Raw genomic sequence first — 26,484 nt, 5'->3', positions numbered from 1 at the left:
CGTTCTTGGCTGCAGAGGACGCTATCTATCCCCCTAATTATAGAGTCCACTATTACTACCACATTTCTATTCTGCTCTTCTCCCCCTGGACAGCCTTCTGAGCCACGGTGTCTTGGTCTGCATTGTGGCTGTCCTGCCTGCAGTCTTTCTCCTTATCATCACAGGCAGTGAGTACATCATACCTGTTGGACAGGACCAGTGTCTGCGGGACCTCCTTCTCAACCTCTCCTAAATCACTGCTACCTGGCTCCCTAACAGTCACACCCTCCCATTCCTGAACCAGTGCTTTCCTCTGGGGTGTGACTGTATTCTGGATAAAACTGTCCAGAAATCTCTCCCCCTCCCTTATGTGTCAGAGTGTCTCCAACTCACACTCCAGCTCAATGACTGTGAGCCAGAGAGATTCGAGATGGAGACACCTCCTGCAGACGTGTTTGCTCATGACAGTCTCACTGTCCACAAACTCCCACATACTGCAGTGCAGACACACAAACTGCCCTGTCATAGCTTAGACTAGCCTTATTTTACTAATTTAATCAGTTAGAAACTAAACTAACTGGCTCCCACACTGTCTGCAGGATCCGGGAATGGGTTGCCGTGATCTTAATAGGTTGCAATTATTTCTGTGTCCCCAAGAGGTTAATATTCTCCTGGAGCTCACATTACAATCCAGTTCCAGTTACATTGTGTGAGTGTGTGGATGTGTCTGGAGCGGTGGGTGTGAGAGTCACTGTGTCTCTGAGTGAGACTGGTGTTCAGTTCCAGAACCTGACAACACAAATCAGATTTTCCAACTGCATCCTCTTTCTATCAGATGGTTTTAATAATTTTTGGTGAAATTTCTGCTGCCTGGTTTTCAAATATATCCTCTTTCTATCTGTGTGGTCCCGGCAGTGAGAATTCGGAATTCTCAGCATCTTGTCACAATGTGGGTGTAATTTCTGCTGTCCGGATATAGACGGTCAGTCTCCGTCAACTCAGATTTGTGTTTTATTGGTTTCAGGAGGAAACGTGTCAGGAGAGGAGGTAGGACACACTGTTTACTGAAACTCTGCACAATTTAGTAAAATAACTCAGCAAAGGGTTAATGATCAATTTATAACATCAACTGTTTAATATTTACAGGACTGGTGAGGACTATTATAAAACATCATTAGCAGATGGCAAGCTGTCGATCGGAAAGTTCAACGGCCCTTTACAGTACACAGCGTGGAGAGAAATGATAGACGCCATTAATCCCGGTAAAACTCTTATAATCTTTTTCCTGATTTATCAATCCAGATGAGAGGAGCCTAAACCAGCTCCCAGACCCCAGATTAAATGATCACTGATATCTGTGTCTAGTCTGGAGGTCAGGATCTTGGCCATTATTTTACAGCCAGCATTAAGGAGTGTGAATGGTGACCATGTGGGGATAACCTTACTTTTCTTATGTATTGACATGATTGTGATGAATTTCAGAGTATCTGGTTCAGAGTCTCCAGTACAGGGTGTAGGAAGTTCAGTCAGAGGGGAGAAAGCTCCGGGATTGTGGTCTTGTAAAACTTGGTAATGTGGGCGTCAGTTGGTGTGGTTTTGCCAGATTGGAGCTCAGTGTCTGAGATTAGGGCCCAGAGTGACCGTGTGCAATCTGTAGCTTTAATAAGCTCTTACAATAATTTGTCCATGACTACACAAACCACTCTGGGTACAGGTATATTGTGTGTCAGTAAAACAGTCCATGACTACACAAACCACTCTGGGTACAGGTATATTGTGTATCAGTAAAACAGGTTGATTGAGCATTAAACATCCAGTACAAAGAAGTAATATTAACAAGAAGATAGTCACAGTCTGTTCATTGAACCCCAGCGTTCCTTCCGAGTGACCACGCTGCAAGTCTCCTGATGTAAGTTGCTGTGTTCTGTTGACCGAAGCGCACTTCCTTGGGATCTTGCTGTGTTCTGTTGACCGATGCTCGCTTCCTTGGGATTTTGCTGTGTTCTGTTGACCGATGCTCGCTTCCTTGGGATCTTGCTGTGTTCCATTGACCGATGCTCGCTTCCTTGGGATCTTGCTGTGTTCTGTTGACCGATGCTCGCTTCCTTGGGATCTTGCTGTGTTCTGTTGACCGAAGCTCCTATCAATCTCTGGTTACATGGTGCGCGCTTTCGATGTTCAAAACCTGTATCTTTAAACCCTTTTTCCTCTCGTTTTGCCTACATGGCAGTAATTAACCCTCTGACACCTGGTAAAAAGTGTTGCTTCCCTCGTTAGCCATCTTATGACATTGTTGATGCAACTGAATTTTTCTCTATACATAACAAAGTACCCTTATCTCAGATGTTCAATTTTCACAGAACACTCTTTAGAATGTTGACAAAACAGTCTGCCCATCCTATAGCTGTACCAATGAAGGATGTCTCCAACTCTTATCTCTTTCTCTAGTTTTTAACTCTTTAAGCATAATATTGCTGAATTCCTCGTCTCCATAAACTTAGCACAACATTCCGTTATTTCAGTAATTGGAAACAGAGGTTTTTAGTCAGGTTGGCATAATCCCATCCTGCTTTGCTCTCAGCCATTCGCCATTTTATACAGACTATTAGGCTTTTAACATAAAATTTCACGTATATTTATATAAAAATGGTTATAAAATCTTAATAATGTTTACTAAATCCTACAGGTACACCCTAGCCTACATATCCCTACCTTGAGGGCAAGGCATTTGCCGACCCCTCAAAACTAAAATCTTACATATGGATTATTTTTCTTCCATTTATGGCATGTTCTGGGCTGTAATCACATTTAAACGTGATCGGGTTTCGTGCTTTAGGTGTTTCAGGTAGCAGGTGTAAACTAGTAAGCATATCAGTACAACAAGTTGGGTTATGACCAGTACATGGGAAATTATTCTAATCCAAGGAGGGATACCATGGGGGAGAAATTCCGTATCGCTCCATTTGGGGCGCAGTTATCAGCCAGGCGCAAAGATGAGCGCCTGGTGCAAATTATCGCCTCTGACTGCAAACTTGGCTTTTATCACCCCTGGAGGTGATTGGAGCGCTTAATCAGGTGCTACACAACTCTCTTAAGGCGCTAAGCCCGAGGAGCGAGGCACTACCTCAGAGGGCGGGTGCAGCGCAGGTGCTGTCAGTTACCGATTGAACACAGACACACTGGCGCCGGTCAGTTCTTAAAGGGGAGGGTCGATCTTGCTCTGCAGCCACACCCTGCTCACTGGAGCCTTGAATCTCGGCCTGGGCAGACCTCTGGCTAAATCTAGCAGCCAGACACTATGGAAAGGGCCAGAGAGCGAGCACAGCGCTTCTGCGAGCGGGCTTTGGAGGCTCTGGTTCATGGGGCGGAGCGCAGAAGATCCATTCTGTACCCAGAGAGTGGCAGGAGGCCTTTGCCACGCGAGTACAGAAGAGTGTGGAGGGAGGTGGCTCAAAGGGTTTCCTCAAGCAGCATGTTGCCTAGGACCCATGTGCAATGTAGGAAAAAGTTCAACGACCTCACTCGGGTCGTCAGGGTGAGTGCCTTTTTTTTCAAAACCTCTTCATCCCTCCATCTCAACCTCACTTTATGGCCAGAGGGTCTTGAAAGCCCCAATGCCCAACATTCATCCAACACCTATGGCCCTTTCATCAAACACACATGCACATTCCACACTTTGCATACAGTAAGGGCTATTCAACTATGGGAGGCACATCAGGCAAGACCATGGCTGCATACAGTAAGGGCTATTCAACTATGGGAGGCACATCAGGCAAGACCATGGCTGCATACAGTAAGGGCTATTCAACTATGGGAGGCATATCAGGCAAGACCATGGCTGCATACAGTAAGGGCCATTCAACTATGGGAGGCATATCAGGCAAGACCATGGCTGCATACAGTAAGGGCTATTCAACTATGGGAGGCACATCAGGCAAGACCATGGCTGTATATTTACTCAGACGCCGTCCTTTTTCTTGCAGGCCAAGCTGTCTCATAATAGGAGACAGCAGCAACAGACTGGTGGAGGGCGGCTTCAGCTTCAACCCCTCAACGATCTTGAGGCGTGCGTCCACAGGATTGTGGCAAGCCGGGTGATTGGTCCTGTCGCCACTGGAGACGCCGACCCCGTTCTGGACAGCAATGGCAAGGTCATCACCTTTTTGTCCTCTCTCCTTCCACTTGTTCCTCACAACAGCAGCCTTTGACACTTTCAGTCCAAATCACTAAATCGCTGCACTCATGCCTCCCTTGCTGCCACCCTGTCCTCACGCTAAAGCCACTCTTGTACTTCCCTGCTTTCAGATGGTGATTCACCAGGTGAGGAGACGGGCCCTCAAGCTGCCATTGGGAGTGAAGCTGAAGGCAAGGAGGAAGAGGAAGCCGGACCCATCAGCGCCACCCTCAACCGAGGCAGCCCATGCCCATACTGGGGACATGCCTTCCCTGGAGGGGAGCAGGGGGGAATGGTCTGATGAGGGTGAAGCTCCAGGACCCAGCGGGCTGCAGCAACGCGATGGGGGTAGGGAAGCTCGGGGGCCTTCTCCCCGGAGGGAGAGTATGGCCTCGAGTCCTGCTGCACTGGACGCAGACGAGGAGCGGGTCTTCGCTGAAGTGAGCGCCCAGGCGAAGCAAAGGCACACTGAGCTCATGGCTGCAGTGGCAAGGTTGCCCGAATCCATTGAATCACTGGCAAGGAGTGTGGAGCACTTCGCTGTAGCACAGGCGGCTGCCACGCAAATGCAGTCAGTGGCTGGTCTCATGCAGACACAGATTGAGGCCACGTAAGCACTGACTGCTGCCACCCTCGCTGGATCGGGCAAATTTCCCCGGGTCTCTCACCGCGCTACAGCAGGCCAGCAATCTGTGCTCCATCAGATTGCTCCGGATGCTGAAGTGCTGCCCCGTGGGAGTGCCAGTGTGTCGGTCGAGCAGGGAGTTGCTGTCCTCTCTCAAGATGACAGCATTCCTGCTGCCACCACTGGCACTTCTCCACTGCAGTTGCCACCACCTGTAGGACAGACTTCTGCCGCCCATGCAGAGTTGGAGCAGTCAGCAGCCGGGCCCACCAGGCCCAGAGCTGGTCCAGGCCGTCCCTCAAGGGCATCTGCAGTCTCAGTTTCTGACACTCAGCAGCCTTCCCCCAGCCTTGCTGCAGCCACTGGGGTCCCATTACGGAGGAGCTGCAGGGTGGGAAGGGGGCAATTTCGCAAGGGAAGCAGATCACCCTCAAAGGACAAAAAGTAGGAGGTGTGGCAAAATGTTTTTCATTGTTTTATTGAAGGCCGAGGTTCGTGGTCAAATTTTTGTTACTGTTTTGGACATTGTCTCCAGGTTGTGAGAGCCAGTTATGTGAATGACTGCTTTTTTTTGTGTTTCTTTCTATTACTTTGTCATGCGGAAATGACACACACAGAGTTTGTGAAATAAAGAAGTGTCTGTATTCAAAATGTACATGTTTGGTCTTTGCACTCATTGTTGCCATGACCGGATTAGGGGTTGCGGGATGCTTTCATTCAGGTTGTTTGAATGGCAGAAGCCATTCCCTCAGAGGGGGCCTAGAAACGACTTGCTATGAGCCTTTGACGGACGGCCCTTCCACTTTGTGCCTCCCTCCCGCCTTGGTGCTGCTGATGATCATCCTCCTCATCTTCCTCCTCCTCCTCCTCCTCCTCCTCCTCCTCTGGTGGTGCTCCAATGTCTGGTGGCATTGGCTGGGTCCTGAGGATTGCAAGGTTATGCAGCACACAACAACGAAGTGGGAGACTCGCTCAGGCGAGTACTGCAGGGCTCCTCCAGAATGGTCCAGACAGCGGAACCGTTGCTTGAGCACGCCGATTGTGTGCTCAACGATGTTCCTGGTAGCTTGATGGCTCTCGTTGTATCGCAGCTCAGCAGGGGTGCTGGGCATATGGAGCGGTGTCATCAGCCAGGTGCACAGAGGACATCCCTTGTCCCCGAGAAGCCAACCTCCTGGGTGATGCCAGGAAAAGGTCTGCCACAGAAGTCTGACGGAGGATGAAGGCATCGTGGCTGCTGCCTGGAAAGTGGGCATTGACAGTGAGTATCAGCTGTCTGTGGTCACAGACCAACTGGACGTTTAAGGAATGGAAGCCCTTTCGGTTGCGGAAATCCTCGGCATTCTCTTGCGGCGCCCGCAAAGCCACATGCGTGCAGTCAATGGCGCCCTGCACCATGGGGAAGCCCGCTCTCCTAGCAAAGCCCGTTGCGCATTCTTGCTGCTTGTCCGGGGTCATGGGGAAAGAGATGTACTCTCATCTCCTTTTAAAGAGGGCATTTGTGACCTGACGGATGCAGCAATGCACTGCGAACTGGGAGATATTGGCGATGTCCCCAGTAGCTGATTGAAATGAGCCGGTGGAATAAAAGTTGAGAGCCAGTGTTATCTTCACTGCCACTGACAGATGTCCTGCTCCTCAGTTGAGGCTGCAGATCTGGCTGAAGCAGGTGGCAGAGCTCAGTGACCACCTCCTTGCTGAATCGCAGCCTTCGCAAACAGTGCTCCTCAGACATATTAATGTAGGAGAACTGTTGGCGAAATACCCTGGGAGGGTAAGGTCTCCTGTACCGAGGCCTGTTGGCCCTCCTCTGTCTGGCCATGATTGCCACTCTCTCTCTGCGTCTCTGTGCCCTCCGAATGTGATGGAGAAGGACGACGTTCCCATCCATTGCAGCCCCCATAGTATCTGGGCAATCAAAGTTATGAAGGTCAAAAAGCAAAGTACCTGCAAAGTTATGGTCAGAAGCCAAAACTACCTCAGACAGCGCTGACTCAATGCAGAAGTCTCTCTCTTTCTCTCTCTCCAAATCTCTCTCTCTCTCTCTCAGAATGAGTGGTGCAAAAATGGCTACCACACAAAAGCCAGGAAGAGGCCCCCCTTAAGTAGCGCCCCCCCCCCAGGCCCACAGCGACTGGGATGCTTTCCAGTCAACCTGTCGTTGGTAGCGCCAGGCGGAAAGAAGGGGGGGTGCCACTGAATTTCTGGTCCGGGGCGCCCCAAGGGCATTACACTCTCAAATGACGTCAAGATCTGCGTGCGCAGGAGATCGGGCGGTATTGTTTAGCGCCGCCGCAAAATGTCCGGTCAATTTTGCGAGAGGCGCAGATATTGCCACGCACGGGCGCTAGTTGGTTTGTGCCCCACTTAGCGCCCTCTTAAGGTGCTAATGGGTGGCGCTACCAACTGAATTTTTCCCCCCATATTTGTTCCTACATCCCACCAGTGTGTCTGAACCTCGATATCTGGGATCTCCTCGGCTATGGCTTTATTCCCCTGCACCAGGGTGTAATAATGGCGTTGGGAGGTGCCCACTTGATTTTTTGGTTAATGCTTCTGGTAGCTCAGGGATATCATATCCGAATTTAGTGACGTAATCTTCTAGGTTTATTTTTAAATCATCTTCCACTTGTAGTACCTGTTGGCCATGTGAGGCTATTGTGAGGAGGATTCTTCCTCCTATTACTGTAGTCATTGTAGGGGTAATACAGTAGGTTCCTGGGGTGATTGAACATTCAAGTGTTCCGTGACTACAAGAGTGTTCTAAGGTGGTAAAACAGTACTTTCCGTCTCGTACATAGGCTATCCTAGTCCTTACATCTGAGGGGCCTGTCACTTCCATGGTACAGTTTAACCTTTCCTTATTACAACCATATCCACAGGTGTCTTTTGAGTGGTCGTATAAACTGTATGGGCAAAAAAGGGCATCTTCATTTGTACTGCATCCTTGTAGGTTTGGTTCAATCCAGGTTAGTTTTTCAAACTGTACTAACCATTGTGGTGCCGTGAGAAACCGACTAACAGTATTTCCTTTTACTACTCCTATATTCTCTATTCTAAATAGGGGGTTGGGCCTGGTTCAATTCATTAGACTCGAAATTTGCAGTATTAATCCCATCAACATTTGACTCCCTACCTCGTGGCATTTCTGTTTAACTGGGTAGATCTTAAACAAACTTCTGATCTTACATAGTTCAAAGTCTTACTACATGGGTTACATATATCAAATACACTATCATTACAAGTTGGAGAACTACCAGAGCGTGTGAAATAATACAAACTTAAGGACGTGCTGATGTATTAAGCCCAATATCCCACCAATGTGAGTTGTCCCTTATGCTTTCAATTTCAATATTTATTCTCGAGTTGTCTTGCTCCAAGACATAAAAATGCTTTAGGGAGGAGTTCAGTCACATCACAAGCTCACTGAAAACCTCAAACAACAGGGGAATGTCGTATCTGAATTTTGCCACATAATTGTGCAGCTCATACTTTAAAATGTGTTGGTTGATGGGACAGGTCCTGTTAGACCCGTAAAGCATGGTAGTTGCGGTAGTAGTGACACAGGAGGCACCTCCAAAATCACCTCATACTGGATTCGTACTGGTTTTTCCCACGCTCTGTTACCTACAAAACACAATTATTACAGTCACAGTTAAATTCAGTCTTACAATCATTTCAAGCGACATTACAGTTTCACATCTAATCAACAAATCATGGAATTAAAAGATTCTCCAGATCTCTCTTTTTTACTCGTATCCATCTTGTGGATATCATAGAAATAGTAGATGCAATGCTGATCATCTTCCAACATTCAATGGAATCTGGAACAGTACCCACGGATTGGAGGGTAGCTAATGTTACCCCACTATCCAAAAAAGGTGGTAGAGAGAAAACGGGGAATTACAGACCAGTAAGCCTGACATCGGTAGTGGGGAAAATGCTAGAGCCCATTATAAAAGATGTAATAGCAGAGCACTTGGAAAACAGTGACAGGATCGGACAAAGTCAACATGGATTTACAAAAGGTAAATCGTGCTTGACTAATCTACAGGAATTTTTTGAGGATGTAACTGGTAAAATAGATAAGGGAGAACCAGTGGATGTGGTGTATTTGGACTTTCAAAAGGCTTTCGCTAAGGTCCTGCATAAGAGATTAGCGTGTAAAGTTAAGGCACATGGGATTGGGGGCAAGGTATTGAATTAGATAGAGAACTGGTTAGCAGACAGAAAGCAAAGAGTTGGAATAAACGGGTCTTTTTCCGAGTGGCAGACAGTGACTAGTGGGGTACCGCAGGGATCGGTCCTTGGACCCCAGCTATTCACAATATATATTAATGATCTAGACGAGGGAACTAGATGTATTCTCTCCAAGTTTGCAGACGACACAAAGCTGGGTGGGCGTGTGTGCTGTGAAGAGGATGCCGAGAAACTCCAGGATAATTTGGAGAAGTTGGGTGATTGGGCAGAAGCATGGCAGATGCAATATAACGTGGATAGATGCGAGGTTATCCACTTTGGTGGCAAAAACAGGAAGGCAGATTATTATCTGAATGGCAATAGATTGGGAGAAGGGGAAGTGCAACGAGACCTGGGTGTCCTTGTGCACCAGTCGCTGAATGTAAGCATGCAGGTGCAGCAGGCGGTTAAGAAGGCAAATGGTATGTTGGCCTTTGTAGCGAGAGGGTTTGAGTACAGGAACAAGGATGTCTTGCTGCAGTTGTACAGGGCCTTGGTGAGACCACATCTTGAGTATTGTGTGCAGTTTTGGTCACCTTATCTGCGGAAGGATGTTCTTGCCATGGAGGGAGTTCAGCGAAGATTCACCAGGCTGATAACTGGGATGGCAGGAATGACGTATGAGGAGAGATTGGGTCGATTGGGCTTATACTCGCTGGATAAGCGGGATCTCATTGAAACTTATAAAATTCTGACAGGACTGGACAGACTAGATGCAGGAAGGATGTTCCTGATGGTCGGGGAGTCCAGAACCAGGGGTCACAGTCTAAGGATAAGGGGTAAGCCATTTAGGACAGAAATGAGGAGGAATTTCTTCATCCAGAGAGTGGTGAACCTGTGGAATTCTCTACCACAGAAGGCAGTAGAGGCCAATTCATTAAATATATTCAAGAAGGAGTTGGATATATTTCTTAAGGCTAAAGGGATGTGGGGAGAAAGCAGGGACAAGGTACTGAATTCGGATGATCAGCCATGATCTCATTGAATGGCGGAGCAGGCTCGAGGGGCCGACTGGCCTACTCCTGCTCCTATCTTCTATGTTTCTATGTTAATTCTTACTAAACATGACTTCTCCTTAGCCCTCAATTGTATGAATCCAGATTCCATGTAACTCTCCACTTCAACTTCAATTTCAATCCCTCTAACATGTACCAGTGTGTTTAACTCTATTCTGATTGTTTCATTAATTAGATAGTTTCTCGAATGAGTATGTGTCAATGCTTTAAAAGTTGTCTCACTCTCCTGAGCCACGTTAACTATTTCATGTCTTGCTGTTGTCAAGTAACTGAGAATGTCTGAGACCCGTTCTGCAGTGCAAATTCACCATGCATTTCTGGATGGTAATTGCCTCATACGTAACGAATCACATTTGCACACTCATACCGGTATCTCAATATCGTGCCACACATGCCATCTGATACAAGCCTTTCTCGGGCTTTCAGGTGTCTTATCAAAAGATTGTAGTCGTCTTGAGATCTTTGCTTATCTTCCTCTGCATGGTCCCGATGTCTTGGGTAGTGGCCAGACTATCAAATTCAGTTTTCTTAAAAGTTCATTAAAGGCAGGGAGACAAATGTCTCCAAGAGAAAGCTATCAATTTACTATTCTTAACTACACTTTCCTGACTTTCACGAGAAAGTTTTGCAAATTCCCATTCAGTAGTGTAATTCTCCTGTTTCAATTTAAACCCTCAATCACTTTCCTTTAATTACCATTTGTAGGGGGTGGTGTGTGCCCAGTCAGTTATGCCCCTGACTGCCTGTGAGCGGTTCAAATCGCTCCCACACCCCTGGGTTCTAGACACCGGGCTTAGGTACAGGCGGCGATACAGAAAGTCAAGTAGACAAGTGGTTTGGTGTAAGAAAACCAAGATTTTATTTTAACAGAATAAAACAGCCTTATGAGAAGTTACTGGTATAAAATACAGGCATAAACAATTACACTTATTCAGGGAATGGGGAACACATGGCACATCGAGGGAAAAACAACTACATTAACAATCCCCTTATCCTTATCCCACCCCCTATACCTAACTAGATTAAGCTATGAGGGGCCAGGAATGCATGCTCACCAATCCAAAACCTGTTGCTTTAACAGTTGCGAGTTTGAGGTCTGGTCCTGCTGTCCTTTGGGGTATCCCGTCGCCACGTGGTCTCAGGGCGCAGTGCTGGAGTTGTTGCCGCGACACACCTTCCCTCTCCTCAGCCACTGTCGTTGTCTCGTTGCGATGGGTTCTCTTCTTCTTCTCCCTCGGGCGGTCGTTGGCGGTAACGTTGCGGTTGTGGGGTGGTTGGCGGTTTTACTGCTAGTTTGATTTTACTACCCAAGCGTCAAACGCCAGCATATTTGGTGCGGCGTGGACACCCGCGTCTAATGCCAGCTTATTCGCAGTGTTTAATAGCCAACTTATTCTCACTGTCCATACATACACTGCTAAATTCTTCCCCAAACGCCAGCTTATAACTAGGCATTTGGCTTTTACCAATGCGTCTTCTGCTGCCCTTCTCTGCTCTTGTCGGGTCTTTACCCTCTTCTTCGTCTCATCTCGTTTCGTGGCCCGTGTGTCCTGTATGACTTTGGACTCAGGTCTCGTTCCCCTCCCGCAGTTGGTATGGATGTCCTTGGTTGTTAAAAAAAGTGCGGGGAGCGAGAAGAGAACCCGCCACGAGGCCAGGGCACGAGTATGAGCAGTAGCGGCCCAAGACCAAACAAGAGGCCAGAATCAAGCGAGCGATTGCTACTGATGGGCCTCCAATTATACCTGTTTCTTCCACTCCTTATCTGTGCGCCAAATCAGGTCAGTTCATTGTTTCACTTTTGGCGGGCTGTTTTAAATGATTATGCCAATCTAAGTTAACTGGCTTTAGATGGCCGTTTATCGCACCTGATGGCCCCGATGTCCGGGTTGTATTGTCATTAATGTATTGTAATCGGCCTGTCCAGCCTTGGTGGCTCCCTTGAGCTGTTTCCGATTATTTATGCAGACAAACTAATGGCCTTATGCTTAGGCCTAACTGGGCTTGATCTGTTTCGATCTGACGCAATGCATATTCAGTGTTTGCCTAGCTGTCTGGCTTTTCAAACACAAAGTCCTTGCCACAGAAATGCATTTTAAGTTTCGGTTTCCCAAAGCTGCCTGCTTGTGCTGCAGAGTCCATGCTTTTAAAATCTTACAGGCTTTTGGTCATGAGGTGCGGACGCCATCTTTTTGGGTACCCTTTTTAAATTGTCCATACAGGGTCCCTTTTATTAATAACCTTGGGGGAATGTGGGAATTTTGAGAACCTTACACATTCATATCTAATTCATGAGTCCTGGAGATACTTTACTATCCAGTACAATATTTAAGATAGAAAACTTAGATCAAACGTTCTCACTTGATACAAGTTATTAACACATTTTTATTTATCATTATTTTAGAGGATCTTTTATTTTCCCAAAAGTAACCAAATATATAGGGCTGGATTTTGCTACGGGGGCGGGTTGGAGGTGGGAAACCCACATTCGGGCTTGTTGTCCCGCCTCCATGGAGATGTGGCCAACCCACTGGATTTTCCTCTGATTGACCTTGTTGAGCCCGCCCTGTGGGCTCAGCAGGCCAATTAAGGGCCACCCGGCAACAGGTGACGTCAGAGATTGACATTTCATCTGTCAAAAGCTTTTGGCAGATGAAATATCAGTGTTTAACAGCTGTTTGAAGCTGTCAAGCACTGAAAAACTGCTAATTCAGCCTCAGTCCTTTCTCAGGATAACTTTAAAATCATTTTGCTGCAGAAACCAAGAAGCTGATTTTTTTTTAAAAATCGGAGCTTCTGTGGTTCTTGCAGCCGACTCCCGACACCGGAATGCAGGACTCCTGTAAAGGTAAGTAAAAGTAAGTTAAACTTATTTAAACACTTGCAAAACACTTACCTTTGCACTCCTGCACCCCTCACTCACCTGAACACTGGGCATCTCGACCCCTCCAAGACCTCAGACCCACGTCCCGCCTCGAAAACTTTTCGTGGTTTGGAGCTGTCGGGAAGCCCACAAACCAGCAATAAAAATTGCGAAAAGGCAAAAAACTACCTGTTAACTACCTGTTAACAGGCAGTTTAATTGCCTTTAATCCCTTCCCGCCTCTGGGAGTCGGGTTCCAGCACTTGTCGGCAACCCGACTCCTATGAAATTGACATGGAGGCGGGTTGGAGGCGGGATGGGGTCGGGACCCCCGGATCTCCGATTTTTATCGCCCGCACGCCTCCAACCCGACTCCAGGGGCTTAGGAAAATCCAGCCCATAGTGTCTGAGTAAATTTTGTCATTTCAAAATTATCCCAAAACCCAAACAGCAGTATCAATGTTCAATTTCATTTCTATCAATTTATCTTATCAATTCCAATTTCAGAAACAAGTGATTTCCAGGCTAGGTGGCTAACACAGTGTTTTAACATTAGAGACAGAAGTGCTGCAATTAGTTTACAAGATAACTTCCATATAACAAAAGAAAGAAGAGAATCCATTGTGACTCTGCTTAAGAGCCCAAGGGGTTAATTTATCAAATCATAAATTTCCTTCTGTCACTGTGGGGAAATATTAACTTAAAATTAAGAAACTTCAATTTAATAATGTCCAATATCTTTAAATTTCATTCAGCAATACTAAAGTTGTTGCTTGGTGAACTTAAACAGTTGTCAGTGGAAAGGGTTAACTCCTTTGCAGGTTTTTAGAATGTGGAGCGCAACATTATCAGGTGCACGCAATTGCGTCACTTCACGTAAATTTTTTAAAAACTTTCCCGATCGAAAAGACAGTTGTGTTTTCACACTTTAACTGAACGTGAACAGAAAAGATAAAACAAAACAAAATAGTACATGCTTGCTGAAAATAGTAATTATGTCACATTTCTTATTGTCCTTTCTTCGGATGCCTTTCCAAAATACTGTAAAAACATTGAATATAACTGGAGAAAAATTAGTTTTTCACATTTAAATAAATCAAATCAAACTGCTTTGGAAACTTTCACCATAGCAACCGCGACTCCAAGGTTAAATCTTAGACTGAAACTTAATCTTTTGTTAAACAAACTTTTTGTTGTTCTTCTCAGTTTTTACACACCAGCTTAACTTAAATTGTATTAGTTTTTTTCCCAATTATTGTGGCACAATCTTATTCACATGTTCTTAAAACTTCCAAAATCCAAGACAAGACAAAAGTTTTTAAACACTTTTAACACAGAGAAGTGGGTGGCGCTAAAACATACATAACAGAATCTTTCTTTTAAAGACAGACTTTTCAGACAAAAGAAATCCTGTAACTTCTTAAACATTCATAGTCAGGACAACATTCACACTTTAACACACATTTTCATACAAACTGAAATTCCAGCATTTTTTAAGGTTCCTTTCACTCAGCAAATCTTGTGTTTTATTTGTCTCAGCACAGACATTAATAACTTCCATGTTGGTAAAATTTTAGGTTCCTCTCTTTTTTTTTCCCTTTTAAATCGGCATCTTAGCAACTTAGGGGTTACTTGAGTTCTAGTTAGGACATTAACTGGTTTCTCAATGTATGTGGAACCGTCCAGCGGAGGTTTTTCCATGTCACTATCCTCAAAATTGGGGTGGTAATTCCGGAATGCCACTATACATTGCCTTAGCTCTGTTGGGCATGTTTGTGGGTTAACTGGTCCAAATTGCTGGACACATGCCTGTAACTCTGCATAGTTCAGGGGCTGGGATCGTTCATAAGTACCTGCCCACAACATTCCCGGAGGGCCTGCCGCTGCTGGTACTGCTTGTCTTGGTTGAGCCTGGATATCTATCGCAGCTGGTGCTGGTGGTGCATTAGGAATCAATTGGGTGCGGGTCAGAACATTAACTGGGGCTTTAACCGGTGCAGGCTCATTCACTGAGGTTTTTATATTATTAGCATAGGCTGGGGACCTCACAGCCAAGTCAATGGTGGCATACGAGAAGGGGGCCTGTTGGGAAGGGGATACCAAGGGAGAGCATAGCTCTCCGCTTAACCTCTCGTATTGTTGATCATAACTCCCGGGGGAGTCTATTCCCGTGACTGCCGCTATTACAGCCCGTTGTTTCCCCAACTGTTTTTCTAATTGTTGTATAGTATTGTGGCATCGTTGGTGGTCTAACTCCCTGTGGGGGCGCTGAAGAGCCTCTCTCAGGGCCCCTCGTGAATCATTTAATTGACTGATCAGGCAGTCATTATCTTTTGTTAAGAAGGCTATTTAGCTTCTAGCCTCCTCAAGATTCTGCATTGCAGTGCCGGCGTGAATGGTGTTAATATACTGTTGCTTCATTACTGCTGCCGAGGCACCGACCTGTCCCTGAAATATTTCATTCCTGTTTTTTAACTGTATGGCTTCTTTCTCCCATTTTGACTTCTCACACTGTAATGTTAGATTCTCCTCTACAAGCCGTGACTTTTCACCCATTAATGTTAGATTCTCGTGTATCAACCGTAGTTTGTCTTTTTCTCATTTATCCTGATCATCTTCCATCTCTAGGAAGGGTTTGTGGTAAACCACTGTCATACCTGTCTGTGTCTGTATGTGTATTCCACTAGGTACAGGTCTGGACATGCCTCGGCTGACTCCTCCCACTATTCCAGGTATATAAGTGACTACCTCCCAGTCCCTTAGTATTCTGGACGGGTCGACCACTCGAGACAAGACCTTCATTCTTTAGTTAATAAAAGCCTGATTGTTACTCGCTCAACTTCAGTCTTTTGAGTAACTGATGGCGCATCAGGGTTATTTATCTTGTTCTACACAATATACTGCGGCATAGGTCATTAGCTGCGCTGCCCTATCCAGCTTCCATTTCTTCTCCTTAACTTGCTTTTCAATGAACGCAACAACATCCTCGAAAGATACTCACATCCTTTGTTAGACATTCTACTATCAACGTCTGCAACTGTGCATCATTGCATTTCTTCATTAACTTCGCTTTATAGTCTACAAAAAAATTCTCACTCAACATTCTTACTGTATGTTGAATATCTGTTAGATAAACTAAACTTCCACAAGAACTTTCGTTGATCAGATGAAAATCCAAGCGAAAATCCAAATGCCTGCTTTATGCACCATAGACATGTTTTCAGTTAATAGTCACGGCCCCATGTTGGGCATCAATCTGTAGCTTTCAAAAGCTCTTATAATAATTTGTCCGTGACTACACAAACCACTCTGGGTACAGGTATATTGTGTATAAGTATAACAGGTTTATTCAGCATTAAACATCCAGTACAAAGAAGTAATAGTAACAAGGAGATAGTCACAGTCTGTTCATTGAACCTCGGCGTTCCTTCCGAGTGACTGGGGCGCAAGTCTCCTGATGTAAGTTGCTGTGTTCCATTGACCGATGCTCGCTTCCTTGGTATCTTGCTGTGTTCCGTTGACCGATGCGCGCTTCCTTGGGATCTTGCTGTGTTCCATTGACCGATGCTCGCTTCCTTGGAATCTTGCTGTGTTCTGTTGACCGATGCTCGCTTCCTTGGAATCTTGCTGTGTTCTGTTGACCGATGCTCGCTTCCTTGGGATCTTGCTGTGTTCTGTTGACCGAAGCTCCTATCAATCTCTGGTTACACGGTGCGCGCTTTCGATGTTCAAAACCTGTATCTTTAAACCCTTTTTCCTCTCGTTTTGCCTACGTGGCAGCAATTATCCCTCTGACACCTGGTAAAAAGTGTTGCTTCCCTCGTTAGCCATCTTATGACCTTGTTGATACTACTGAATTTTTCTCTATACATAACAAAGTACCCTTATCTCAGATGCTCACTTTTCACAGAACACTCTCTAGAATGTTGACAGAACAGTCTGCCCATCCTATAGCTGTACCAATGAAGGATGTCTCCAACTCTTATCTCTTTCTCTAGTTTTTATCTCTTTAAGCATAATATTGCTGAATTCCTCGTCTCCATAAACTTAGCACAACATTCCGTTACTTCAGTAATTGGAAACAGAGGTTTTTAGTCAGGTTGGTATAATCCCATCCTGCTTTGCTCTCAGCATTCGCCATTTTATACAGGCTATTAGGCTTTTAATGTACAATTTCACATATTATAGTTATATTAAAATGGTTATAGAATCTTAATAATGTTTACTAAATCCTACAGGTACACCCTAGCCTACCAATAGATCAGTCAAGCATTTTCCACCTTAGGGTATATGTGAGAAGATGAGCTTCGCCTAGAGGTAGGCAGGAACTCTGAGTCATGTAGGAGGGAAGGTGTGAGGCTCCGAGGACTGAGTGGAGTTTAATTGGTGCAAGTCCTGTTTACCTCCTATCACAACAGGTTAGGCGGGATAGACAGGATGATTCAGGGAGGAGTAGCCGATCCTGGAGTGTGTCTGGTGTCGGTTCAAGTAGAAGGTGAATTCCTTCTCTTTGGGATGTGGGCCCGCCATACATCCTCTAGGCCCAGGACACTACTTGATATCGGATTGCTCCGGCTGCTTGTCCTCATGTCCTGTGTCCGCTGGGAACTTGTCCTGTTTGGAGTAAAGAGCACAGTTTGCGTCTCCACTCCTGGTTCCTGTGCTTTTTTTAAATTTGTTTATGGGATGTGGGCATTGCTGGCAAGGCCAGCATTTATTGCCCATCCCTAATTGCTCTTGAGAAGGTGGTGGTGAGCCACTTTCTTGAACTGCTGCAGTCCGTGTGTTGAAGCTACTCCCACAGTGCTGTTAGCTAGGGAGTTCCAGGATTTTGATCCAACGATGATGAAGGAACGGCTGATATACTTCCACGTTGGGATGGTGTGTGACTTGGAGGGGAACTTGGAGGTGGTGGTGTTCCCATGCGCCTGCTGCCCTTGTCCTTCTAGGTGGAAGAGGTCGCGGGTTTGGGAGGTGCTGCCGACGAAGCCTTGGCGAGTTGCTGCAGTGCATCTTGTAGATGGTACACACTGCAGCCACGGTACGCCAGTGATTGAGGGAGTGAATGTTTATGGTGATGGATGGGGTGCCAATCAAGTGGGCTGCTTTGTCCTGGATGGTGTCGAGCTTCTTGAGTGTTGTTGGAGCTGCACTCAGCCTGGCAAGTGGGGAGTATTCCATCACACTCCTTACTCATGCCTTGTAAATGGTAGAAAGGCTTTGGTGAGTCAGGAGGTGAGACAATCACCACAGAATACCTAGCCTCTGACCTGCTCTTGTTGCCACAGTATTTATGTGGCTGGTCCAGTTAAGTTTCTGGTCAATGGTGACTCCCAGGATGTTGATGGTGGGGTACTCGGTGATGGCAATGCCGTTGAATGTCAAGGGGCGGTGGTTAGACTCTCACTTGTTGGAGATAGTCATTGCCTGGCCCTTCTGTGGCGCGAATGTTACCTGCCACCTATCAGCCCAAGCCTGAACATTGTCCAGGTCTTGTTGCATGCGGGCATGGACTGCTTCATTATCTGAGGAGTTGTGAATGGTGCTGAACACTGAGCAATCATCAGCGATCATCCCCATTCCTGACCTTATGTTGGAGGGAAGGTCATTGATGAAGCAGCTGAAGATGGTTGGGCCTAGGACACTGCCCTGAGGAACTCCTGCAGCGATGTCCTGGGGCTGTGATGATTGGCCTTCAACCACGATAACCATCTTCCTTTGTGCTAGGTATGACTCCAGCCAGTGGAGAGTTTTCCCCCCGATTCCCATTGACTTCAGTTTTACTAGGGCTCCTTGATGCCACACTCGGTCAAATGCTGCCTTGATGTGAAGGGCAGTCACTCTCACCGCACCTCTGGAATTCAGCTCTTTTGTCTATGTTTGGACCAAGGCTGCAATGAGGTCAGAACCGAGTGGTCTTGGCGGAACCCAAACTGGGCATTCGTGAGCAGGTTATTGGTGAGTAAGTGCTGCTTGATAGCGCTGCCGATGACACCTTCCATCACTTTGCTGATGATTGAGAGTAGACTGATGGGGTGGTAATTGGCCAAGTTGGATTTGTCCTGCTTTTTGTGAACTAGACATACCTGGGCAGTTTTCCACATTGTCAGATAGATGCCAGTGTTGTAGCTGTACTGGAACAGCTTGGCTAGAGGCGCGGCTAGTTCTGAAGCACAAGTCATCAGCATGATAGCCGGGGTGTTGTCGGGGCCCATAGCCTTTGCTGTATCCAGTGCGCTCAGCTGTTTCTTGCTATCACGTGGAGTGAATTGAATTGGCTGAAGACTGGCTTCTGTGGTGGTGGGGACCTCAGGAGGAGGCCGATATGGATCATCCACTCGGCACTTCTGGCTGAAGATGATTGCAAACGCTTCAGCCTTGTCTTTTGCACTCATGTGCTGCGCTCCACCATCATTGAGGATGGGGATATTCATGGAGCCTCCTCCTCCCGTTAGTTGTTTAATGGTCCACCACCATTCACGACTGGATATGGCAGGACTGCAGAGCCTTGATCTGATCCGTTGATTGTGGGATCGCTTAGCCTTGTCTATAGCATGCTGCTTCCGCTTTTTAGCATGCAAGTAGTCCTGTGTTGCAGCTTCCCCAGGTTGGCACCTCATTTTTAAGTATGCCTAGTGCTGCTCATGGCATGCTCTTCTACACTCCATATTGATCCAGGGTTAGTCCCCTGGCTTGATGGTAATGGTAGGGATATGCCAGGCCATGAGGTTACAGATTGTGGTGGAACACAATTCTGCTGCTGCTGATGGCCCACAGCGCCTCATGGATGCCCGGTTTTGAGCTCCTAAATCTGTTCTGAATCTATCCCATTTAGCATGGTGGCAGTGCCACACAACACGATGGAGGGTGTCCTTAGTGTGAAGATGGGACTTTGTCTCCACAATGATTGTTCAGTGGTCACTGATACTGTTATGGACAGATGCATCTGCGACAGGTAGATTGGTGAGGACAAGATCAAGAAGTTTTCTCCCTCGTGTTGGTTCTCTCACCACCTGTCGCAGGCCCAGACTGGCAGCTATGTCCTTCAGGACTCAGCCAGTAGTGGTGCTACCGAGCCACTCTTGGTGATGGGTATTGAAGTCCCCCCACCCAGAGTACATTCTGTGCCCTTGCTACTCTCAGTGCTTTTTCCAAATGGTGTTCAACATGGAGGAATACTGATTCATCAGTTGAGGGAGGGCGGTAGGTGGTAATCAGCAGGACGTTTCCTTGCCCATGCTTGACCTGAAGGCATGAGACTTCATGGGGTCCAGAGTCAATGTTGAGGACTCCCAGGGCCACTCCTTCCCAACTGTATACCACTGTGCCATCACCCTTGATGGGTCTGTCCTGCCGGTGGGACAGGATGTACCCAGGGATGGTGATGGAGGAGTTTGGGACATTGGCTGAAAGGTATGATTCTGTGAGTATGACTGTGGGACAGCGCTCCCAATTTTGGCACAAGTCCCCAGATGTTGGTGAGGAGGACTTTGCCGGGTCGACTGAGCTGGCTGCGCCGTTTCCATGTCCGTAGCCAATGCCAAGGTCGATGCGGGGTGGTCAATGCGGTTTCATTTTTATTATGTTTTTTAGTGGTTAGTTACAACTGAGTGACTTGCTGGGCCATTACAGAGGACAGTTAAGAGTCAACCACATTGCTGTGGGTCTGGAGTCACATATAGGCCAGATCGGGTAAGGACGACAGATTTCCTTCCCTAACGGGCATTAGTCAGCCACATAGGTTTTTAACAACAATCCGATAGTTTCATGGTTATTCCAGATTTTTATTTAACTGAATTTAAATTACCCAGCTTCTGTGGTGGGATTTGAAATCACGTCTCTGGATCATTAGTCCAGGCTTCTGAATTACTAGCTGAGTGACTTTACCACTACGCTACCTTTCACCCGTTACTGTCCATACGTGGGGCGAGTGTGAGGAATGCTGACACAGGGACGCCTCATTCGGGACACTGAACTGAAGCATCACTTTGGGTTGTCCTGTTAATTAAATTTCATTCGGATGGAGCGGCCTCCTTCTCCAGGAATGTGTGTCTCCAGAGTAATGGGGAGGCTGCTGGTGATTAGTGTGACTCTGCTCTTGACTGAGGAGAAGGCGGCCAGCATTTGTCCCACCCACTCACTCATAAACCTGGTGTGTTCTGAGGGCGATGAGGAGGGTCTCCTGTAGAAATGCCGCTTCCACCTGTCCTGTTATGTCGATCAGTTTAGTTTTGGCTGATTGAGCGTTGGAGTCTATTGAGATTTATGGATATCATGATGTCATTTTTTTTATGAAGTTAGTTTCCCTCCTCCTCTGGGTTCCCTCTTCCCCTCTGCAGCAGTTCCCATTCATTTGCTTCTTTTGCCCTTTTCCCTTCCCTTCTCTCTTTCCTTCCGGTGTCTGTACCTTTCCCCCTCTTCCGTTTGGAAGCCCCGCCGTAGCCTCTGGCGCGGATTCCTTCTGTGTTTCTGAAGGTCCCTGGGTCACTCTGCAGCCGCTGAGAACAGCAGGGGACCGGGGGGCTGCAGAGTTCCTGGTCGGATCGCAGTGGGCAGCAGAGGTCAGAGCGACCCCAGGAGCGTAAACCCCCGGGTCAGAGCAGATTCCAATAACAGAACCTGGAGCCCTTTAAAAACAGGGAATCCCCCGAATGGTCACTTTAAAAAGGGAAAGTGTTTGAATAAATCACAGCAACAAACTAAACCGCTCACTGTGTTATTGTAACTTTCCCCCAGCTCCATCCTCTCTGATTCTGGATCTGAACACAGCGAATCCCCGGCTCATCGTGTCTGAGGACCGGACCAGTGTGAGACTCGGAGACAAACTGCAGGAGCTCCCTGACACCCCGGAGAGGTTTGTTTCCTGTCTCTATGTCCTGGGATCGGAGGGATTCACATCAGGGAGGCACTACTGGGAGGTGGAGGTGCGGAACAAGACGCGCTGGGGTCTGGGAGTGGCCCGAGAGTCTGTCAACAGGAAACGGATAATCTCACCGACACCTGAGGTTGGATACTGGATTATGGGGCTACTGCCCGGAAGAAGCTATGTTGCCGGCACCTCCCCATCACGGGCCGCCCTCACCCCGAGTGGGAATCCCCGGAAAATCGGGGTGTTCCTGGACTATGAGGGCGGACAGGTGTCATTTTACAATGCGGACAACATGTCCCATCTCCACACCTTCACCCACACTTTCACTGAGAGACTCTTTCCCATCTTCTGTCCGGGACTGAGTGAGGACGGGAAAAACTCCGCCCCGCTGACAATCTGCGGGGTGAAAGGTCACTAGCAGCTCCATCCCATAATTTCACACCGCCTACCTGCCTCCTGCCAGCTGCAAACTGACGGGCGTCGGTCTCAGTCACAGGTGGTGTGGATGGTCCCAATGTCACCTGAGGTCAGGGCGGCTACAACCGAGTGACAATGGGGGGAATTTTAACCCCCAAAAAACGGGTGGGTTTGGGTCAGGTATGAAGGTAATGTGTTAAAAATCTGAATTCTGAAATAGATCAAAGAATAAAGTAATAGATTTAGAACATGGAGCAGGAGAAACCTCTTTATACAGAGGCCTAGAAATTCGGTGGGCTGCGCCACCAGTTAGCACCCAAAGAGGGCACTTAGTGGGTTTAGCGCCACTGGCCACGCCTCCCACGAAATTTAGCGGGGCGCTAATGGCGGCGTTAGCTGGTAGCACTGCGCCGCCACCGATGACGTCATCGGTGTGTGCAGCGCCCCGCTACCGCCCCGATCACCAAATTTGGTAGCGCCCACCGCTGTAACGCCGGTCGCAATTTGCGACCGGTTCAGGGGGGCCTACCTGCGGCGGTAGAGGCGCGGAGGTGCGGGGCGGCCGTTTTTTTTTGCTGGCAGCCTGCCAGCACCTCTCTGCGCCGCCGTCCCCGGCCTCCTGAGCCCCCCCACCCCCCCCCCCCCCAACCCGCGTTGTGCCGGCTGGCTGTCTCCCAAGAGCCCGGCACTTCTCGGTGCCGGGCTCTTTTGCCGGCACTCGCGATTGCCGATCCTGCTGCAGCAGGCCCTTCCCCTTTAAGAAGGGGAGGAAGGCCTGCAGTACCGCAGCGTGCCGTGCCGCAGCGTGTGGCGCCGCGGCACGTTGCGCTGCGATTTTCAGTTGCAGCGCCCCAAGAGGGATGCGGGGCGCCTCGAGTAGCGCTGCGCTTCTGTTTGGGGCGCTGAAACTGAATTTCCGGCGGGCGTTCGCGATTCCTTCCGGGGCGGTACTTCCGGTGCCCTGGCGAGACTGGCACCCCAAACAGGGCGCCACCGAATTTCTAGGCCAGAGAGTCATGAGGCTGTGGAATTCACTTGCAGGGTTAGTGGCTGAGGCAGAAACTTTGTCAACATTCAAGGTTCGACTGGAGAGAGAGAGAGGAAGAAAAAGGGGTTGAAGGGATATGGGAACAGGACGGTTAAATGTGAATAGAATTACTGGTTTTGGTGGAGGGTAAATGCTGATATGGACTGGTTCTGTCAACTGGTCTGTGTCCATGTTGTAACTTTTATGTTTTTCTCTGTATACTCACTCAGACTCTGTACACTTGGGATTATGTTGTACTTAAGGTGTGAACCAATACAACTCATCACTGTACGCAACACTTTTCATTTAACTGCACTTCCATTTACTATCTCCCAATGATTTGTCCTTATTCTTGGGTGGGGAAATAAATAGAGCAAAACTGGTATTTCGCATCACGGGCTAAGTATGTAAAATGCACGTTAGAGAGCTGAATAAATCAATCAGGGACCAGATATCTCCAGATATATTCAGAGAGGGACGGGGAGCGGGTTCTGTCGGTGTCCAGGGAAGGGGGAGACAGGTTGGGGTTTGGGTTGGGGGAATCCTTGGTTAGACCACAGTACTGGCGGAGGGAGGCTGTGCCCTCCCTCTTCACCTGTTCTGTCTCTTTACTGGTCCGCTGTACTTTACCAGAAACTTGTGTTTTAGTTTAATTCAAACTTTCTCTCCGGATGTTTTATGTTTCCCATCTCTGCCACTTTCTCCCTTTTGCCTTAGGGCTCTCGCTGCTTTAGATTTCCTACATCCTTTGTTCATTTTGTGGCCTGCAGTTACTCATTGGTTGCGCTGGTCTTTTTGGCACAATTCGCTCCAATCAGCGTAACATGTGCAAAAGATCATGGAATTTTAAGCACAAATTACATTCAGCACAAATCAAACTTCCATGATATTTAGCACTGGTTTAAAAAACATTGCGCTAGAAGCAGGCCCCACCCACACGACTGGTCAGGCCCCCAGGATGAATTAGTCACCAGTGGGAGTTTTCACTAACTGTGTTCGTTTGCAGACCTTCGAGGAGGCTCGAAAAATTAATGTGCTTGTTTTGGGTGCAAGGACACCAATAGGCACATCGGAAAAGATGTTCGCCGTATATTTTACTCAATTTACTAATAAACTGACTACTGTACCCCAATATAAATCACAAATTATCAGCATATTTTTAAAATTTATTTTGTGTAATTTAAATTTGGATTATTCACAGTCATATCCCCTGTAACTGGAGCAAACATCATATATGGTAACAACAATTCGTTCTCAAGGGTCTCAATTGGTGCATTTCAAAAGTGAATTTATTACAACAGGATTTCTAAATCTTGCACTCCTATTACTAGAAAAGATGTGGGGCTAGATTTTCCTGGAGCCGTCATATGTATATACATGATAGAATTTACAGAAATATAGACAGCTATGCGAACACCATAGAAGACAAAGCAGTCCGCTTGATCAGCAGCCAATTCACCACGTTCAAAATCCCTTCCGTCCCCGTGGTTACGGGGATCGGGTGGGATATGTGTCGGTGCAGGCTCGATGGGCCGAAATGGCCTCTATCTGCACTGTGGGGTTTCTGTGATTCTGTGATTCTGTGAACATCCCCTCCCTCCCCCACCTTCAACATCCCCTCCCTCCCCCACCTTCAACATCGCCTCCCTCCCCCACCTTCAAAATCCCCTCCCTCCCCCACCTTCAACATCCCCTCCCTCCCCCACCTTCAACATCCCCTCCCTCCCCCACCTTCAACATCGCCTCCCTCCCCCACCTTCAAAATCCCCTCCCTCCCCCACCTTCAACATCCCCTCCCTCCCCCACCTTCAACATCCCCTCCCTCCCCCACCTTCAACATCCCCTCCCTCCCCCACCTTCAACATCGCCTCCCTCCCCCACCTTCAAAATCCCCTCCCTCCCCCACCTTCAACATCCCCTCCCTCCCCCACCTTCAACATCCCCTCCCTCCCCCACCTTCAACATCCACTCCCTCCCCCACCTTCAACATCCCCTCCCTCCCCCACCTTCAACATCCCCTCCCTCCCCCATCTTCAACATCCCCCTCCCTCCCCCACCTTCAACATCCCCTCCCTCCCCCACCATCAACATCCCCTCCCTCCCCCACCTTCAACATCCCCTCCCTCCCCCACCTTCAACATCCCCTCCCTCCCCCACCTTCAACATCGCCTCCCTCCCCCGCCATCAACATCCCCTCCCTCCCCCACCTTCAAAATCCCCTCCCTCCCCCACCTTCAACATCCCCTCCCTCCCCCACCTTCAACATCCCCTCCCTCCCCCACCTTCAACATCGCCTCCCTCCCCCGCCATCAACATCCCCTCCCTCCCCCACCTTCAAAATCCCCTCCCTCCCCCACCTTCAACATCGCCTCCCTCCCTCGGCTTCAACATCCCCTCCCTCCTCCACCTTCAAAATCCCCTCCCTCCCCCACCTTCAACATCCCCTCCCTCCCCCACCTTCAACATCCCCTCCCTCCCCCGTCTTCAACATCCCCCTCCCTCCCCCACCTTCAACATCCCCTCCCTCCCCCACCATCAACATCCGCTCCCTCCCCCATCTTCAACATCCCCTCCCTCCCCCACCTTCAACATCCCCTCCCTCCCCCACCTTCAACATCCCCTCCCTCCCCCACCTTCAACATCCCCTCCCTCCCCCACCTTCAACATCCCCTCCCTCCCCCACCTTCAACATCCCCTCCCTCCCCCACCTTCAACATCCTCTCCCTCTCCCACCTTCAACATCCCCTCCCTCCCCCACCTTCAAGATCCCCTCCCTCCCCCACCTTCAACATCCACTCCCTCCCCCACCTTCAACATCCCCTCCCTCCCCCACCTTCAACATCCCCTCCCTCCCCCATCTTCAACATCCCCCTCCCTCCCCCACCTTCAACATCCCCTCCCTCCCCCACCATCAACATCCCCTCCCTCCCCCACCTTCAACATCCCCTCCCTCCCCCACCTTCAACATCCCCTCCCTCCCCCACCTTCAACATCGCCTCCCTCCCCCGCCATCAACATCCCCTCCCTCCCCCACCTTCAAAATCCCCTCCCTCCCCCACCTTCAACATCCCCTCCCTCCCCCACCTTCAACATCCCCTCCCTCCCCCACCTTCAACATCGCCTCCCTCCCCCGCCATCAACATCCCCTCCCTCCCCCACCTTCAAAATCCCCTCCCTCCCCCACCTTCAACATCGCCTCCCTCCCTCGGCTTCAACATCCCCTCCCTCCTCCACCTTCAAAATCCCCTCCCTCCCCCACCTTCAACATCCCCTCC

General features: G+C 48.3%; 1 protein-coding gene across 2 annotated transcripts in view; it reads left to right on the top strand.

The window, feature by feature from the left end:
• LOC147095876 (zinc-binding protein A33-like) overlaps positions 1 to 24,354 on the top strand; it is a 29,761-nt gene extending 5,407 nt beyond the window's left edge. For both annotated transcript variants that reach the window (XM_085974885.1, XM_085974884.1), the window contains 3 exons: positions 1,004 to 1,026; positions 1,126 to 1,241; positions 21,633 to 24,354. In XM_085974885.1, the coding sequence (XP_085831011.1) occupies positions 1,004 to 1,026; positions 1,126 to 1,241; positions 21,633 to 22,183 (690 nt within the window). In that variant the 3' untranslated portion in view covers positions 22,184 to 24,354. The remainder of the gene's footprint in view (positions 1 to 1,003; positions 1,027 to 1,125; positions 1,242 to 21,632) is intronic.
• Positions 24,355 to 26,484: the final 2,130 nt, after the last annotated feature.

The sequence above is a fragment of the Somniosus microcephalus genome, unplaced genomic scaffold, assembly GCF_052327205.1.
Source record: "Somniosus microcephalus isolate GS21.2 unplaced genomic scaffold, FLI_Smic_1.0 unresolved_chr1, whole genome shotgun sequence".
Lineage (NCBI taxonomy): Eukaryota > Metazoa > Chordata > Chondrichthyes > Squaliformes > Somniosidae > Somniosus > Somniosus microcephalus.
This window is presented reverse-complemented; position numbering and strand designations above follow the sequence as displayed.